Source organism: Arachis hypogaea, chromosome 15 (assembly GCF_003086295.3).
Source record: "Arachis hypogaea cultivar Tifrunner chromosome 15, arahy.Tifrunner.gnm2.J5K5, whole genome shotgun sequence".
Lineage (NCBI taxonomy): Eukaryota > Viridiplantae > Streptophyta > Magnoliopsida > Fabales > Fabaceae > Arachis > Arachis hypogaea.
In genome coordinates this window covers 45,393,891-45,413,155 of record NC_092050.1, presented here as the reverse complement: position 1 = coordinate 45,413,155, position 19,265 = coordinate 45,393,891, and the positions used below count along the sequence as shown (strand labels likewise).

At 38.0% G+C, this 19,265-nt stretch overlaps 1 protein-coding gene across 1 annotated transcript; it reads left to right on the top strand.

The window, feature by feature from the left end:
- Positions 1 to 6,227: 6,227 nt before the first annotated feature.
- LOC140179206 (uncharacterized) lies at positions 6,228 to 7,883 on the top strand. Its single transcript, XM_072217869.1, has 4 exons — positions 6,228 to 6,275; positions 6,320 to 6,406; positions 7,435 to 7,482; positions 7,593 to 7,883. Exons 1-4 carry the CDS (start codon positions 6,228 to 6,230, stop codon positions 7,734 to 7,736), a joined length of 327 nt encoding a protein of 108 aa, XP_072073970.1. The 3' UTR covers positions 7,737 to 7,883.
- Positions 7,884 to 19,265: the final 11,382 nt, after the last annotated feature.

Here is a 19,265-nt window from a genome sequence, read left to right as displayed (position 1 = left end):
GTAGGCTTTCCTTGGGGGCCTCTCTTTTCAGTGGCTAATACTCTAATACCCTCTTGGGTTTCTTCATCAGTCTGCACAATCTTTAGTATTGGGATGTTGCTGTGACCTTCCTGGTCATTTTTCATATAGTCTTTCTTCTCCTTGCTAAATTGTGCTTCTGGTAATACTTTCAGAGTGACACTCTGGTCATGCATCCTGAGAGTTAATTCCCCTTCCTCTACGTCTATGATAGCTCTAGCAGTGGCCAAGAATGGCCTTCCCAGTATAACAGAGTCACCATCATCGTTTGATTCTAGAACCACAAAATCAGCAGGGTATATAAAACTGTCCACCTTAACCAAAAGATTTTCAATTACACCCCTGGGATATACCATTGACCTGTCTACCAGCTCCAGAGACATTTGTACTGGTTTGACCTCCTCTATATGCATCTTTTTCACCAAGGAGGATGGTATTAAGTTAATACTTGCTCCGAGATCGCACATTGCTTTAGTGATGGTCAATTCCCCAATGGTGCAAGGCAACAGGAAGCTCCCTGGGTCCTCAAGCTTGGGAGGAAGCCCCTTTTGAATCAAGGCCCTGCATTCCTCAGTAATCATTATGGTTTCTTTCTCATCCCAGCTTCTTTTCTTGTTGACAAGCTCCTTCAAGAATTTGGCATACAGAGGCATTTGCTCAAGTGCTTCAGCCAAGGGGATATTGATTTCCAGCTTCTTAAAAATCTCAAGGAATTTGTGAAAATGCTGGTCTTTAACCTCTTTGTTAAACCTCTGGGGATATGGCAGTGGAGGTGTGATGCTCTTTCCTATTTGCTGCTGTCCCTGAGCTACTTCCTTTGAGCTATGTGGCTGGTTGTCCTTCTCTTTAAGTTTCTCAGTGCCTTTGTTTGGCATCACAACTTGCTCCTTAGCCTCATCTGCCTTTGTTTGATTCTCATCCTCCGTTGGTTCTTTGATGTTCTCTGCTTGCTTCTTTGTAGTGTCATTGTTGCTTATCAATGTTATCCCACTCCTTAATTGTATTGCCTTGCATTCCTCCTTGGGATTTGGAATTGTGTCACTGGGTAGTGAGTTTGAAGGTCTCTCAACAGATACTTGCTTGGAGAGTTGCCCCATCTGTCTCTCTAGGCTCTTCAGGGAGGCTTCCTGATTCTTGGTTACCATTTCCTGGTGTTTCAACATTTTGTCTATCATGGCCTCCAAGTGAGTGATTCTTTGGGCTTCAGGTGATACTTGAGGTGGGTTATGAGATGTGGGTGGTGGATGGTAGGCATTTTGGTTGGTGGATTGGTTATTAGATTGGTATTGGTTGAGGTTGGGGTAGTTGTTTTGAGGTTTTCTGTAGGGGTTTTGGCTAGTCTGCTGCTGGTTGTGGTTTTGGTTGCTTCTTGGGTTGTGTTGGTTTGAGTTTCTCTGCCATGGTTGTTGGTTTTGGGTATGGTTATCTCCCCATCTGAGGTTTGGGTGGTTCTTCCAGGATGGATTGTATGTATCACCATACACTTCATTTGGTCCTTGGTTGTGCATATACTGTACTTGCTCTTGTTGTTGTTCTTCTTGAGTTTTTTCACTCTGTCCCCATGTGGTTGATGGTTGGCTAGTGTTAACTGCTGCAACTTGGAGACTATCAATCCTTTTGGCCATTTGCTCAAATTGTTGTTGAATTTGCTGCTGCATCATCTTGTTTTGAGCCAGGATTGAATCCACTCCTTCTAGCTCCATTACTCCTCTCCTTTGTGATGGTTGGCGGCTTCTTTGATGAGCAAAGAAATATTGGTTGTTGGACACCATATCAATGAGTTCTTGAGCCTCTTCTGCAGTTTTCATGAGTTGCAAGGAACCTCCAGCTGAATGATCCAAAGCTTCCTGGGATTTCAGTGTTAAGCCTTCATAGAAGTTTTGAAGCTTCTCCCACTCATTAAACATGGCAGGGGGACATTTCCTGATCAGAGCCTTGTACCTCTCCCATGCCTCATAGATGGGTTCGGCCTCCATTTGTGTAAATGTTTGTACCTCAGCCTTCAACCTTATAATCCTCTGAGGTGGGTAAAACTTGGCAAGAAACTTGGTTACCAAATCATCCCAGTTGTTGATGCTGTCCCTTGGAAAAGATTCCAACCATTGAGTGGCCTTGTCCCTGAGAGAAAATGGGAATAGCATCAGCTTGTAACTGTCAGGGGGCACTCCATTAGTTTTGACAGTGTTGCATATCCTCAAGAAAGTGGATAAATGTTGGTGTGGGTCCTCAAGTGGTCCTCCACCAAAAGAGCAATTGTTCTGAACCAAAGTGATGAGTTGTGGTTTGAGTTCAAAATTGTTAGCATTGACATTTGGATCCAAGATGCTACTCCCACAATGTCTAGGATTTGCAAAGGTATAGGAAGCCAAAACTCTCCTCTGGGGTGGGTTGTCATTGTTGTTGTCTTCTCCACCTGGTGGATTGGTTAAATGTTCCTCCATCTCTTGGAATTCTTCGTCTGATTCCTCTTCTCCAACAATATTTTTCCCTCTTTCAGCTCTTCTTAACCTCCTGAGAGTTCTTTCGTCTTGTTCATGAAAATTGGGTATGGTTCTTCTTGTACCTGACATACAAGCAGAGCATGAGAAATGCACAAAGCCAGTGACACTTCAATCTACTGCTAGATTGAAGTGTTAGTTAGTTTAAGCAAAAAATCAAACAGTTAGTGGGTTAATCAAAATTAAAGAAAAAGTGCTTGATCTAGATCACCACCTCACTTAATCATTGTCAATCTAATCAATCCCCGGCAACGGCGCCAAAAACTTGATGAGTATTTTGGTGAAAAATAAATTTCTCCCAAAACACACAAATCTAACCGGCAAGTGCACCGGGTCGCATCAAGTAATAATAACTCACGGGAGTGAGGTCGATCCCACAGGGATTGAAGGATTGAGCAATTTTAGTTTAGTGGTTAATTTAGTCAAGCGAATCAAGATTTGGTTGAGTGTTTTGTGATTTGTAGAAATTAAATTGCAAGGAAAGTAAAGGGAACGGGTGATTGACATGAAATTAAAGAGGACGAGAATTAAATTGCTGAATCTTAAAGTGCAAGTAACATAAATTGCGGAAACTTAGATTGCAAGAGATGTAAATTGCAGAATCTTAAATTGCAAGTAATATAAATGGCTTGAAATGTAAAGGGGATTGGGGCTTGGATTTAAACAAGGAAAAGTTAAATTGCATTAAACAGAAGAGTAAAAGGGAATTGGAATTGAATCGGATCCGAAACAGAAAAGTAAATGAACATATAAAGCAATAAACATAGAATTGAAATGTGAAATCAGATCTCAGGACCCAGAGACTAGAAAACCAAGTCTAGATCTCAATGCCTTCCTAGATCCAACAAGAAATTGTAATTGAAATTCAAAGAAAGTGGATGAAGAGCAATTAACAGAAATTGAAATCCAATCAAGCAGTAAATAAAGCAGTGAGATCCAAGGTTGAGATTGAAACAAAATTTCTTCAATTCTCCAACCCAAAATCCAAGACAATTGTAATTGAAATTGAAAGTAATAAAACTGAGAGGAAGAGAAGTGAATTCTCCTTCCAAGACAAAGAAATTAAAGATCACTCAATATCCAAAGCTCTCCGAAAACTATTATGAAAATTCCAAAGGAAAGCTCTCTCCAAGAAAAACTCCCAAAGAACTTGAATTCTATCCTATTTATACACTTTCTTCCAATGATCTTCAAGCCTTGAGTTGGGCCTTTGTTCTTGGTGGAATTGGGTTGAAAGAGGCCTTGGTTAATTGCTCTTGGAGTTTGAAGAGGAACCAAAACGAACCAATTGAACCGGGTTGGAGTTTTGCAAAAGTTGGACCAAAAGTTTGAGCAAAAGTTAGGGGTCTAACTTTTGCTCCAACTTTTCATATCAGCTAACACCACTTTGCTGATACTCACGTTGGTGCCAAAGTTAGGGGTCTAACTTTGGCCCCAACGTTGGCTTTACCTTGTGCACTTGTGGCGCCAACGTTAGCCACCAAGTTAGGGGGCTAACGTTGGCGCAAACTTTTGCTCCTCCCCTTGTGATTTTCATGTGCCAACGTTAGCCACCAAGTTAGGGGGCTAACGTTGGCGCAAACTTTTGGTACCCAGGGAGGTTTTCTTCATGCCAACGTTAGCCTCAAAGTTAGGGGGCTAACGTTGGCACAAACTTTTGGTGCCCAGGGGTGAATTCATGTGCCAACGTTAGCCTCCAAGTTAGGGGCTAACGTTGGCGCAAACTTTTGGTACCCAGGGAGTGATTTTCAAGTTCTAACGTTAGCCTCCAAGTTAGGGGGCTAACGTTGGGGCTAACTTTTCACCCAAAAGTTTGTGCAAAAGTTTAAGGCTAACTTTAGGTCCAACTTTTTGCTTCTTGGTTCATTTTCATTTATTCCCTTGTCTTCTCTTTACTCCTAGTTATTCCTTCTTGCTTCAACCTTTCTCCAAGCTTTCTTCACCTATCATTAATCAACCAAACACATCAAAGCTATGCTCATAATCATGAGATATCCATTCTATCATAATATGCAACAATTATAGCATAAAACCTCATGAAATGGCATGAATTCATACATGTTGATTCAATCAAGGGAAACATTAAAATCTACTCAATTAGCTTGCTTATGGTTCAAGAAAGTGCATAATTCTAATGAAAACAAAAGGAAAAGACTAGTTAAAATAGGCTAGGATGACTTGTCATCACCTATGCATGTAAAGTGCATTATTCAAGTGTGTGGATGGTGCTGGGAATTTGAATATGTTGTGAATTTTTCTTTATTGTTTTTCCATACTATTGGAGTCATCAGAGAGTGCTTAGCTGGCTTAGTTGCTTAACTTAAACTCTATAATTGACATGGATTGTCAGATATTGAGTGTTATGATTTTTGATGTCATCTAAATCTTTTTCTTTGTGTATTGGGAGATTTAATTGCCACTGATTAGCGGATTCCATTACTTATTTCTGCTTACTAGTTACTATAACGTTGCATTTGCTCTTTTTATTCTTTCAATGTGTGATTGGTATGATTTAATGGAGCTATAACTCTGCTTCTTTAATTACTGTGTGTGTGTCTGCAAGTATTATCTTCCAACACAAACAACAACAACAACAACAACAACAAAGTCTTGTCCCACTAAGTGGGGTCGGCTACATGAATCAAATGACGCCATTGTGTTCTATCATGTGTCATGTCTACAGAGAGACCATTTACATGTAGATCTCGTTTGACCACCTCATGGATGGTCTTCTTAGGTCTTCCTCTGCCTTTCGCCCCTTGTCCATCTTCCATCTCATCCACCCTCCTGACTGGATGTTCTATCGGTCTTCTTCTTACATGTCCAAACCACCTAAGACGCGATTCAACCATCTTTTCCACAATGGGTACTACTCCAACTCTCTCCCTTATATCTTCATTCCTTATTTTATCCAATCGCGTATGACCACTCATCCATCTCAACATCTTCATCTCTGCCACACTCAGCTTATGTTCGTGCTCCCCTTTAGCTGCCCAACACTCCATACTATAAAGCATAGCCGGTCTTATAGCGGTGCGATAGAATTTACCTTTATGTTTTAAAGGCACTTTTTTGTCGCATATAAAACCAGATGCACTCCGCCATTTCGACCACCCTGCTTGGATCCTATGATTTACATCTTGTTCAATCTCTTCATTATCCTGTATGATGCACCCAAGATACCTAAAACTTTTAATTTTTCGTAGGGTGTTTTCTCCAATCTTCACCTCTATATTAGGGTTTTCCCTTTTCGGACTGAACTTACATTCCATATATTCCGTCTTGCTACGACTTATGCGCAGACCATACACTTCTAAAGCTTCTCTCCATAACTCCAACTTCTTATTTAGGTCTTCCCTTAACTCTCCCATAAGGACGATATCATCGGCAAAAAGTATGCACCATGGCACAGGCTCTTGGATGTGCTCTGTGAGTACTTCCAAGACTAATCTGAAAATGTATGGACTTAAGGATGATCCCTGGTGTAATCCTATACCAATAGGAAATTCCTTTGTCACACCACCTTGAGTCTTCACACTAGTTGTGGCCCCATCATACATGTCTTTAATTGCACGAATATATGTGATCCTTACCCTCCTATTTTCTAAAACCTTCCATAAGACCTCCCTTGGTACCCTATCATACGCTTTTTCCAAATCAATAAACACCATATGTAGATCCTTTTATTATCTTCTAACACAATCAGAGAAAATGGCTTCCCTTTATCTTAGTTCATTAAATGTAATATTCATTGCAGAAGTTTGTTGTATCCTTTGATCATACTTCTCCTGAAATTATTTTAGGTTATCGAACAGTCTGGAGTCCTTGAAGCACCGGGTTTGATGTACAATAACACACCTGCTATTGTAACATCTGCAATAGGGCAAATGGTAAAGTTTCTATCTTGTTTTTAATTTAACTGTGTTCACTCAATCATTTCCTGGTCATTGCCTAAGAATTAATGCACATAATATATTTAATTGAGCTAGTATTAGGCATTCCCAAATATTGAAGAGAAAATGTAGTGTTATGACTGCAAAATTTAATCAAATTAACCACCGATTTAGTATTTTGTAATCTAAATATTATTTGATTACCTGAGTAATTATAGGCTCCAGCCTTGTTCTATCTCATTTTTGAGATAAATTGTGTCTCCCATTTAAATTTTAGCATCTTGGTGGCAATCCATCCATTCAATTGTTCAACCCCAGTCAAACAAACTTTTAAAGTTTTGTAGTATTATGAGCATGTTTCTTTGTCTATTTCTTTAGAATTAGTTGTGATATCATGTCCTGTATGTTGATGCTATGACCCTATGGGAGTGGGGACTTATTTACTGCTTACGCATGCTTTTTAGCTTCGTCTACTTCTACAACATTGGCGTAATTGCTTGCATGTATGTTGATCACTTTGTTTTTGTTCCCAATTGCTGTTAAAATCTAAGCTTATAAATTTGTTTTATGGATTCATGTATTGTCAAGGTGTTGGGCTTCTCTTTGTGGGAGTGACAATTGCTTTTTGGTCGGTCTATTTCTATTGTTGATTTTAATCTGTGAATGTTAGATGCCTTATTAGGTTCTACCAAGTGTTAAACCTATGACTAGGGCCTCGGATATGCATTATAGAGTTAGTATAGAATTTGAGAGATAGAATATGAGAGCTGAGAAGTAAAAAATTTGAGAAATTGGGAGATCAAGGCAGAGGATCTTTTGGATATTCCTAACCATTATATTCATAGATTAAGGAACAATAGAAATTTTTTTTAGTATTATAATATTCTGAAATTGTTCTTATACTTCTCAGCTCCCCCTTGACTTAAACCATCCCCCCCCCCAGGCTCTCCTTTTTCATTACCTATTAGTGTGCTCCATGGTATTCATTTTTACTTCATACTTACTTACACTAAAGTTAATGATAGGCAATTTCTAAAGGACGACAAGGAAGGGAAGCACAAAATATCATTAAAGTAAGTTATGTTTTCAAATGGCACGTTTTAAACTTTTTATGCACAGTTGCTTGACATTTTTGTTACATTGATTGGTCTTGGGATCATCCCTTTCCTTTTTTTTATCCCAGGTTTATTTGGCAAATTTGCGTCTTAAAGGAGTTGATACTGATGTACTTGTCACTGCATATAAGCCAATTCTTATAAAGTATGTGGAATATGCTTTTAACAGCAATAAGCACTTAGGAAAATTCTACTGTATATTAGCATTTTAGCTCTGTATCTAGTTAAAGTGAAATTTATTCATTTTTAGTTTAGTAACATTAGAACTAAGACTATAATGCAAACTAGAAAATTATTAACATATAAATTTTGTATTGCACTGATTTTGTGGAAACTATGACTATGCAAGACACTTATTTAGTTCTATTTTCTGCCTCCAGCCCATTTAACGAAAGCGCAGGCACAGTTGGTGCTGGCATGGCTGTTCCAGCTGAACAAACTGGATGTATTCCCATGGAGGAGGTATTCAGACTAGCTGTAACAAGCTTTAAGGTTTACGACTGGGGTCTTTTTGGTGCGGCAAGTTGAGACTCATCAATTATCTGTAGTGGGACTTCAGCCTTCAGTTAGGAAATAATAGTTGGTATTCACCGCCTGGATCATTGTGTACATTCTTTATAGGTAGGGTATGCTTCTATTATGCAGAACTACTTTAGTTGTGTTTCTTTTGGGATATAGTTATATTCTCTCTTCATATCTTGTTATCATGAACTTGAAGGGATGGATTGTCAGGTAAATAGTACCTAACTAGTACCCGAAGAAAATAGTATTTTAGTTAGAAACGTGAATAAGTGACTTTCAGTTTTTGGATGTGATAGATTCTGATGTCCTCCATTTTTTTATTTTGATGGTTCATAATTCACTCTTTTTCAAGTCCCCCCGATGTCTAATTCAATCTCCTAGTCATTTTTATTTATTATTTTTATTTCCATGACTCAATATCATACCATTGATTAAAGGATCAATTACTGCCAACAATATGTACACTTGAGTCTCGAGTCAATAACAACAACAATAATAAATCCAACAATATACACTATAGTGTGAGTAAATAACAACAACAATAATAAATTCAAACTAATCTAGCAGCAGCAACAACAATTCATGTTTTAAGTGACAATAGCCAATACATTGCCCATAGTAGGCTCATCATCATCATTCTTATCGTCAACGTCATCCCCCCTCAGCATCATCTTCATCATCCTCTTCCTCCTACACCTCTTCATCAGCTTCCTCAGCAACATTCAGATCAACATGATGGAGACTCCCACTAATGTCTAAAGTTTCACGATGATCAACTCGTCTACCCCGAAGACCCCTACCAGAATCAAAAGACATTCCCTCCCCCCCCCAAGTGTTCAATATTGGTAGGATGCTGATGTCTCAAATTCAGAGACAACCAACCCGGAACAACTCAAGGCGGTTGTAGTTCCGACCCTTACACTTGCTAGGAGGGGTCTTGGGTGTAGGTGTGGTTGTCACTGCAAAACACAAAGGGACAACCGCAGGTGACAACCATATGTATCATTGTACCATCTCATGTAGTTATACACCTGATAGTGCTCGAGAGGATCACCAACTAAAATGTGCGAAAATCAGTTTGTCCGTATCATAACCCATTTAGAATGTTCATCCATCCAATTCTTGTTTTTGGGGTCTGTCAGAACTATGTTGTGTGCATAGCCAAGACAAATTAGTTCTCCTAGGACTTCCTGCTAAAGTCCAAACTGCCTCTTGACCCTATTGGTTGCTTTTCACTCAATGCACTCAAAAGATATTAGTAGTGTGGTAGCGCTCCTCAACATCGCATGCTCATGAATTTCATTTGGAACTAGATGTGGTGCATTGCGGTCATGACAATAGGTGTCCCAGACAAACTGCACAAACAAAGAAAAATTAAGTCTTAATTCTCTTGAATATCATGAAAAATGATTCAGCTTATAAAATAGATATAGGTTTTAAAATAAATAGTCCATAAGTATTGATAGCATTAATCAATCTAATTAAAGTATAAATAACAATAAAGTAAGTACCCCGTGTAATCTCATCTAATAATATCCTCACGTGAGTGGTTGTCGAGTGTCTATATTCCTATGTGTGAGGTTGCCAATCATTCTACTTGACATGTTTTTGGTAATCCATTAATTGCAACCAATCAAAATAATTGAAACCACATTATAGTTCAAATTTACAAAGTAAGGTTACCTGCTAGCAAGCAGAAAACATGGCTCCAAGCGCATCGGTGCAAGGAATGGCATCCGTTACCAAGCCGATACATGTAGTAGTGTCAAAGGACCATTCATTTCCTTACAGTTATAGTATGATGCTCGACATAAAGATCTATATAGATGTACAAAGCATGTTGATTCCTAATTGTAGCTCTTAATTTTAGAAAAATTTCGAAGGTAAGAACTTTCAGTGCACTATAGCTCCAGACTTATTGCAAAACAATGTCGTTCCAAAAAATAACATTATGTGACATTTGACATATATTTCTCTACTTATACCGCTTTAACTTGCAAAGCTATGTCAACTTGATACCTCTTCCTTTATGATCTCTAGCACCAGGTGCAATTCCAAATTGCATCAGACATTCATTTTCTAGCCCACTTGTACTGTTGTCAATTCGTCCGGTCATTGATAGACCATTTGTCGGGAGACCTAGGATCATCACAAAACAGTGCATTCACTATACAGAAGATGAAAACATGTGCATATTTGGATATCACCTTTCAATTAAGGCAGACATCATTGCAGAGTGATCTTGAATTCTGTCAATCTGAGATATATAATAAAATCCAATTTCCCTTAACAATTTCTCGATTCTAACATTAAATGTTTCTAGTTGGTGTAAATGTCTAGACTTCAAAATTGTTGAACTCTAAAAAAGACAAAAAAATATCATGATCTGTTAGGTACCAGAATTAAGAGGGACAAAATAATGCAACTAAAATTTGTAGATGAGAAATGGATAGAACTAAACAAGCATTTAGACAATAATAAAAATAATATGACAAAGTGGTAAAATTACAATATCTCACAATACATAGAGAAGTCTATAATACTCTCTTACAAATTATAAAAGTTCAACAAACAGATTACATATATGAGAGACCTTACTACTTTTCTCTCTAAATTTCACTCATTAATTCTATACAAAACATGGCATACATTAGCAAATATCCTAACCACCTACGTATATTATTATTATTATTATTATTATTATTATTATTATTATTATTATTATTATTATTATTATTTTGTGGAGGTACATTTTGTTTACAAGTTGATCAAGTTGTGCACAAACTGGACAAGTGTGTGTATTAGAGTCTTCTTTCACTTTCATCTTTATCAAGTTACAATCTTTAACTAGAACTTTTGACTATGCAAGTTAGACAACTTGCTAAGTAGTTTCATGAATCTTCTAACTTGATAAGAACATACTTGAATTTAGACCAAGATTAAGTTCTATAATGTTCTTTAATTTCTTAAAACTTCATCATGCTCCACTTGTATCACTTATAACCTCTAACCATTTTTGTTGACTTCAAACCAAAAAGAATAATTTTGCTTCTTCTTTTCACAATCTCCCACTCAAAATCATTCTTTTGGAGTATTCATGCTACTCATATATTCAATAGGTCAAAAGAAATTCTTCACCAATCAAATTTATTTGTATTGATTGATTTTGTCATGATTTCTGCAAGATTGTCGTTGATGTGAATTTTCTGCATATTTATTTTTTCTTCCTCCACTACTTCACGAACAAAATGATATTGAACACATATCTGCTTCGTTCTTGAGTGAAGGGTTGGATTCCTTGCGATGTGCAAGGCACTCTGTCTGTCTCAAAATATTAGAATCATATCCTGATTGTTTTTGAGTTTCTCCATTAACCTTTGCAACCAAATTGCTTCCTTACAAGATTGCGTAGCTGCCATATATTCAGATTTTGTGGTTAATAATGCTACAACTGCTTATAATTTTGATAACGAGCTTACTACACTTCCTGCAAGTGTAAACACATAGCCTGTAGTGGATTTTTTTTTTTGTCAAGGTCTCCTGCAAAATCAGAGTCCCATAACCTTTGATAGTAAATTGAGATCCTCCAAAACATAAAACAGCATCAGAGGTTCCTTTGATATATCTCAGGATCCTCTTCACAGCACTTCAATGCTCTCTTATTGGATTTACCATGAATCTACTGACCATCCTGACAGATTGAATGATATCTGGTTTGGTACAAATCATGACGTACATAAGGCTTCTCATTGTAGATGCATACGGTACTTGAGACATTTCTATCTTCTCTGCTTTACTGCTAGTACACATCTCAAGAGATAATTTAAAATTGACAGGAAGTGGGGTAGATATTGGCTTACACTCTTGCATGTTGAAGCGACACAAGACCTTCCTCAAGTAATTTTCTTAGGATAGCCAAATATTTCTATCTTTTTTTGTCTTGGCAAATTTGCATTCCTAAAATCTTGTTTGCTGGTCCCAAATCCTTCGTATCAAACTCCCTAGCTAATTGCGCCTTTAATTCTTGAGCACGATCTTTGTTAGGGCCTATCACCAACATGTCATCCATGTACAATAGCAGAATCATGAAATCATCATTATTAGACCTCTTGTAATAAGTACAATGGTTTAATCAAAGTCTGTTGTAATCAAGGATAATAATGAAGGAATCAAATATTTTGTACCAACATTTCGATGCCTGCTTTAAGTCATATAGAGATTTGGTTAACCTATAAACTAAGTAATCTTTTTCTGGTTCTTCAAAGCCTTCTGATTTGAGCATATATATTTCTTATTCTTCAAGTTCACCATGAAAAAAAGCAGCCTTTACATCTAGTTGCTCTAGATGTAAATCATACACAACATATATAGTAAGAACTACTCTTATTGTAGAACTTCTAACTAGTAGAGAAAATATTTCATTGAAATCAATACCTTTTTTCTGAGAAAATTCCTTCACCACCAGTCTTGCACGATAACGTTCTATCTGATCGTGATTGTCATGCTCGATTTTATAAACCCATTTGTTACCAATGACTTTTCTTCCATCTGGGAGTGGGACAAACTCCCACGTCTTGTTTCTGTGTAGTGATTCCATTTCTTCTTGCATGGCTGTCACCTTTAAAGAAGAATCTGGACTATCAACGACCTCTTAAAAGGTTGATGGTTCTCCATTTTCAGTAGCAAAATAATATGCATCATGGCAAGTCATGACATAGTCAGCATGCCATGATGGTCTTCTTAGTTCACGTGTTGTTCTGTGAGCTTCAGGTGGTCCTTGTAGAACTTGCTCAGGTTCTGCTTCAGAAGAGTTCTTTTCTCTAGACTTATCATCCATGTATTATATAGTAGTTTCTTCAGTGCTGTTATTGTTTTCATGTGTTTTTTCTTTGCAACTCATTTTCAGCAAATATAACATCTCTATTGATAATGGACAGTGGGTCCCACAAACGATACTCCTTTACATTGTCAGAATAGCCTAAGAAGATATACTTTCTTGATTTAGAATCAAGCTTTGTTGTTTTTTGGGTATTGAACATCACATAAGCAAGACATCCAAACATATATAGAGAAGAATAATCGGATGGCTTACCTTGCCACATCTTCATTGGTGTTTTCAACCCAATTACTATTGATGGTGATCTATTAATCACGTAGTAGGCTATTTTGATTGCTTCTATCCAGAAAGACTTGGCTAATCCTGTAGTCTGCAATATAGCTCGAGTTCTTTCTATAAGAGTTATGTTCATTCGCTCTGTAACACCATTTTGCTGAGGAGTATATGCAACTATGAATTGTCTCGGAATACCCTCGTGCTTGCAAAAGGCATTGAAATAACCATCAATGTATTCTCCTCCATTGTCTGTCCTCAAAACTGGCGTTCAACGCCAGCCACCAGCCCTATTCCTGGCGTCTAGCGCCCACAGGGGAGCAGCTGGCGTCCAACGCCCAGAATGGAGTCCCTAGCCAGCGTTCAACGCCCCTAAGGGGTACTAGCTCGTGGGAGACACTCAAGCTTAGCCTAAACACTCACCAAGTGGACCCCAGAAGTGGATTTTCACACTACAAGACTAGTTTATCTTATTTTCTGTAATCCTTAGTTACTAGACTAGTATATATAGAACAAAGATCACCCTTGTTAGAGATCTTTGCCCATTCGAACCTTTCATTATTATTTTCTGTACAGTATGAGTCACTAACCTCCTAAGGTTAAGGTTAGGAGCTCTGCTGAGTTTCATGAATAAATAATATTACTGTTCTAATTCAATATGTCTGATTCTATTCTCTTATGCAACCTCGTTCTTCATCTTATGAATTGAGGGTGACCCGTGACAATCACCCTTGTTCTACATGGATTCCATGCGATTCCTGACCCGGATAATGTTGAACTAAAGCTAGAGATTGCATTGCAGATTCCAATAGAGCATCTGAGCAACTTTGGATATGTGACATGAAATCCCGTTGACTACGGGTGCATGAAGTCTCTGTGGCGCTAAGGCTAGAGTCAGAGAAGCAGCACTTTCTGATCCGGAAGATCTGCCTTGTTTGTGGCACCTTGAGTAGGATCGCGAAGGGGAGTGGATTACTTAGAGCTTCATCTTCTGCTACAGTGAGAAACCTAGAAGTGGCTTGATGAGAGGACATGAGTCATCTCAACGTGGTGGATTGCTGCAGTGGAGGAGGTTAACTTGATGAAAGGACATGAGTTAATTACTTATGGCTGCCATTAAAGGAATCAGAAAGTTATTGAAGAAGACAGTAAGAAAAGTTAATCCGAAAAAAACAAAGCATCTCCGAAGCCTCAACCGTTATATCACCATTGAATTCTCATCTATCTAGTAACGTTCTATTTATCTGTTTTATATGTTTTTCATGACAAACTATATCTTCTATCCGCCTAACGAAGATCCGCAAGGTGTCTACTACTTGCTCAAACCAACAATCTCTGTGGGATCGATCCTTACTCACCTGAGGTATTAATTAGACGACCTGGTATACTTGCCGATCTATCTGTACGAATTTTGTGGAGCCAGTTTCGTGCACCAAGCTTTTTGTGCCTTTGCCGGGGATTGTTCGGATTTGACAAAAACCGGATTATCTTGTTGCTTAGATTAGGTACTTTTTACTATTTTGTTTGAGTCTTTTGTTTCTTTTTTTCTAAAAAATCAAAAAGATTTTCAAAACCTTTTGCTTTTCTTTATTGATCTTTATCTTTGTTTGAGTATTTTGTTCTTGTTCTTGTTAAAGTTTCGAATTTTCTTACTTTTCTTTCAAAAAATTTTAAAAAATAGTGTCTTTTGTTTGAGTCTGGATTCAATTCTTAAGTTTGGTGTCCTTTGTGTGTTCTTTGTTTCCTTTGAAATTTCGAAAAGTGTCTTAGTGTTCTTTCTTAGTATTCAAGTTGTTCTCATTTCTTTTCATGTTTTGATCTTAAAATTTTTAAGTTTGGTGTCTTTTGGTGTTTGTTTTCTTAATTTTTGAAATTGTGTCTTTTGATCTAAAAATTTTTAAGTTTGGTGTCTTTTGGTTGTTATTCTCTTTCTTTATTAATTCAAAAAATAAAAAAATCTTTTCTATCTTTATTGAAAATATTTTTGAAAATTTCAAAAAAATTTTCAAATTTTAATTTCAAATTATTATCTTATCTTATCTTAGTTTCAAATTTCAAATTTCAAATTTCAAATCTTATCTTTTTCAAATCTTTATCTTATCTTTTTATCTTTCTTTAAATTTCAAAAATTTTTTTTATCTTATCTTATTTCAAATTCAAATTTTAAAATCAAATCTTTTTCAAAAATCAAATCTTTTTCAAATCTTTATCTTATCTTGTTTCAATTTCAAAATTCAAAATCAAATCTTTTTCAAATCTTTTCAATTCTTATCTTATCTTGTTGACTTTTTCTTTCCAATTTTTAAATTTCAAAATTTTAAAATCAAATCTTTTCTAACCTTTTATCTTATCTTAATTTTAAATCTTTCTTAATTAGTTACTTATTTTCTCTTTCTTCCTTTTTCAAAACTTTCTAACTAATTCTTCTCTCTTCTATTTTCGAAAAACTTCTTGTTTCTTTCTCTCTCTTCTTTTTCGATATTCATCTTCCAATTTTCAAATCTTTTTAGTTAATTAGCTTTTATTTTCGAATTTAATTAATAAATAAAATAAAAACAAAAATATTTTAATTCTAGTTTCTCTTTTCACTTCTTAATTTTCGAATCCCTTATCCCATTTATTCGAATTCTTTATCTCATTCTTCTATCTTCATTCTTTTTTCTTCTTCACATCTCATAGGGAGTCCTCTATTCTTTGACATAGAGCTCCCATTCTTCTTCTTTCTTGTTTTCTTTTTCTTGTTTATGAGCAAGAATAGAGATAAAGAACCAGTCTTTGATCCTGATCCTAAACCTGAGAGGACCCTAAGCAGGCATTTACAACAAATTAAAGTACAACACTCTGGAAGAGATCTCACAAAACTTTTTGAACAAGAAATAGAAAATACAAGCATGGCAGCCAAATAGAACAATGGAGGAGATGCAAGGAAGGTTCTTGGTGACTTCATTGCTCCAAATTCTGACTTCTATAGCAGAAGTATCTCTATACTTGCCATTAGAGCTAATAGCTTTGAGCTAAAGCCTCAATTAGTCTCTCTAATGCAACAGCATCGCAAGTTCCATGGACTTCCACTTGAAGATCCACATCAGTTCTTATCTGAATTCTTGCAAATCTGTGATACTCTTAAGACCAATGGAGTTGATCCTGAGGTCTACAGACTTATGCTTTTCCCTTTTACTGTTAGAGACAGAGTTAGGATGTGGTTGGATTCTCAACCCAAAGAAAGCCTGGACTCTTGGGAAAAGTTGGTCAATGCTTTCTTGGCCAAGTTCTTTCCACCTCAAAAGATGAATAAGCTTAGGGTGGAAGTTCAAATCTTCAGACAAAGAGAGGGTGAATCCCTCTATGAAGCTTGGAAAAGATACAAGCAACTTATGAGAAGGTGTCCTCCTGACATGCTCTCAGAATGGTCTATCCTAGGAATCTTCTATGATGGTCTATTTGAGATATCCAAGATGTCCTTAGACCATTCTGCTGGTGGATCACTCCACTTGAAGAAAATTCCTGAAGAGGCACAAGAACTCATTGAAATGGTTGCAAACAATAAATTCATGTACACTTCTGAGAGGAACCCTGTGAACAATGGGGTAGCTCAGAAGAAAGGAGTCCTGGAAGTTGACACTTTGAATGCCATATTGGCTTAGAATAAGATATTGACCCAACAGGTCAATATGATCTCTCAGCATCTGAATGGAGTGCAAGCTGCAACTAGCAGCACTCATGACACCTCCTATGAAGGAGATGCCTATGATCCAGATCAACCCATAATGGAAGAGGTAAATTACATGGGAGAACCCTATGAAAACACCTACAACTCCTCATGGAGAAATCATCCTAACCTCTCATAGAAGGATCAACAGAAGCCCCAGCAAGGCTTCAACAATAATCAAGGTGGAAGAACCCAGAATAGGTTCAACAACAGACCGTCATTCCTATCTTCTCAGCAGCAGATGGAGACTTCTAAGCAAAGCCTTTCTAACTTAGCAACCCTAGTCTCTGAGCTCTTTAAGACCACTCACAGTTTTATAACAGAAACTCGGTCCTCCATAAAAATCTGGAGGTACAAGTTGGTCAACTGAGCAAGAGAATTCCTGAGACCCCTCCTAACACTCTTCCAAGTAACACTAAAGTGAACCCAAGAGAAGAGTGCAAGGCCATCACTGTAGAAGTTGAGGCCAAACCTGAAGGAAGTAATCTAGCGTTGAACGCCAGTAAGGAAGTCCTTACTGGGTGTTCAACACCCACCGAAGTACCATTACTAGCGTTGAACGCTAATAAGGAAGACCTTACTAGGCGTTCAACGCCCAAGGAGGCACCATCACTGGTGTTGAACGCCAGTAAGGAAGACCCTACTGGGCGTTCAACGACCAACAAGCCACCATCACTGGCATTGAACGCCACTAAGGAGCACCTTATTCGGTGTTTAACGCCCAATGTAGTACAAAAGCTAGTGTTGAACGCCAGTGAAGATATTCATGATGGGTGTTTAACGCCCAAAGAAACACAAGTCCTGGCATTGAATGCCACAATAGGGATAGTTGGCAACCCTAAGCTCACTGAGAACTTCCCTATTGAAGAACTGATAAAACCCAAGATTCATGAGGAACCTATTGAAGTTCCCTTGAGTGCTTGGTTGAGGATCATAGAATCTACAGAGTACTCCTCCTCTGATGAGTAAGAGGAAACTAGGGAAGAGCAAGTTGCTCGGTGCCTAGGAATTCTGATGAAGCTGAATGCCAAGTTGTTTGGCACAGAGCCATTGGAGGAAGAACCTCCAGTGCTCACCAAGGAACTCAATGCCTTGATTCAGCAAAAACTACCTCAGAAGCTGCCGGATCCCGGACGCTTCTTGATTCCCTGCACCATAGGCACCATTACCTTTGATAAGGCTCTGTGTGACCTAGGGTCAAGCATAAACCTTATGCCACTCTCTGTAATGGAGAAGTTGGGAATCTTTGAGGTACAAGCTGCAAGAATCTCACTAGAAATGGAAGATAGGTCAATGAAAAAGGCTTATGGTCGTGTAGAGGATATCTTAGTAAAGGTTGAGAACCTTTACATCCCTGCAGATTTCATAATCTTTGATACTGGAGAGGAAGAGGATGAATCCATCATCCTTGGAAGACCCTTCCTAGACATTGCCAATGCCATTATTGATGTAGCAAAGGGAGAGCTGATTCTACAGTTATGGGAGGACCACATCTTCTTCAAGATGCCAAACCCTAACTCTCCCTCTGAAAATAGAGAAACAGTTGTGCAACACTTAGTGTTCCAACCCTCTCTCTCTCAGTGCAAGGTTATATAGAGCCCCCAGACACGAATTCTAAGTTTGGTGTTGGGCAGCCATTATTAAGAACTAAAAACAAAAGTACTAAGAAGAAAGTACCTAAAGGTTGGAGGGATAAGAAAATCCCCACTGAAGGCCTGTCACCTGGCATGAGAGTTGTCTTCACAGACAATTCAATCATTCCATACACTTTGAACAGGATCCTACCTCTGGAACATGTGGAACTTATCCATGAGAGCACAAGCAAGAAGTTCATTGTAAGGGGCAAAATTCTGAGCCCCTATCCATCTCTGTAAGGAGCTAACCATCAAGCTAGTGACATTAAAGAAGCGTTTGCTGGGAGGCAACCCATCAATAATTAATGTTTTCTTATTTTTCTTTGAGTTTATTTAAGTTATTTCAGTTTAATTTTCATATTTGTTTAATTTTGTGATCATGTACAGTAGTTAGAACAGAAATAGAAACAATCAGAGACGGAAACAGAACACCCTGGAGTAGGTCCTTTGCTGGCATTGAACGCCAGCCAAGGAGGCCAGAGTGGGCGTTCAACGCCCATGATGAGCAGTAAATCTGGTGTTGAACGCCAGCCAGAGAGCACATTGCTGGTGTTGAATGCCAGCCAGGGAGCCTGAAGCTGGCGTTGAACGCCAGTCAGGGGGCAGAACCTGGGCACTCAACGTCCCAACAGAGGCACAGACCTAGCGTTGAACGCCAGGAAGGAGATCCCTCAAGGGCATTCATTGCGCAAGAGGAGCACAAAGCTGGCATTGAATGCCAGCCAGGAGCAAGAGTTGGGTGTTCAACGCCCACAAGGGGGCAGGG

Coding starts and splice junctions, on each gene's coding strand:
- LOC140179206 (XM_072217869.1), top strand. CDS start 6,228: ATGGCTTCCCTTTATCTTAGTTCATTAAATGTAATATTCATTGCAGAA. Junction 6,276..6,319: donor ATGTAATATTCATTGCAGAA/GTTTGTTGTATC, acceptor AAATTATTTTAG/GTTATCGAACAGTCTGGAGT. Junction 7,483..7,592: donor AAGCACAAAATATCATTAAA/GTAAGTTATGTT, acceptor TTTTTATCCCAG/GTTTATTTGGCAAATTTGCG.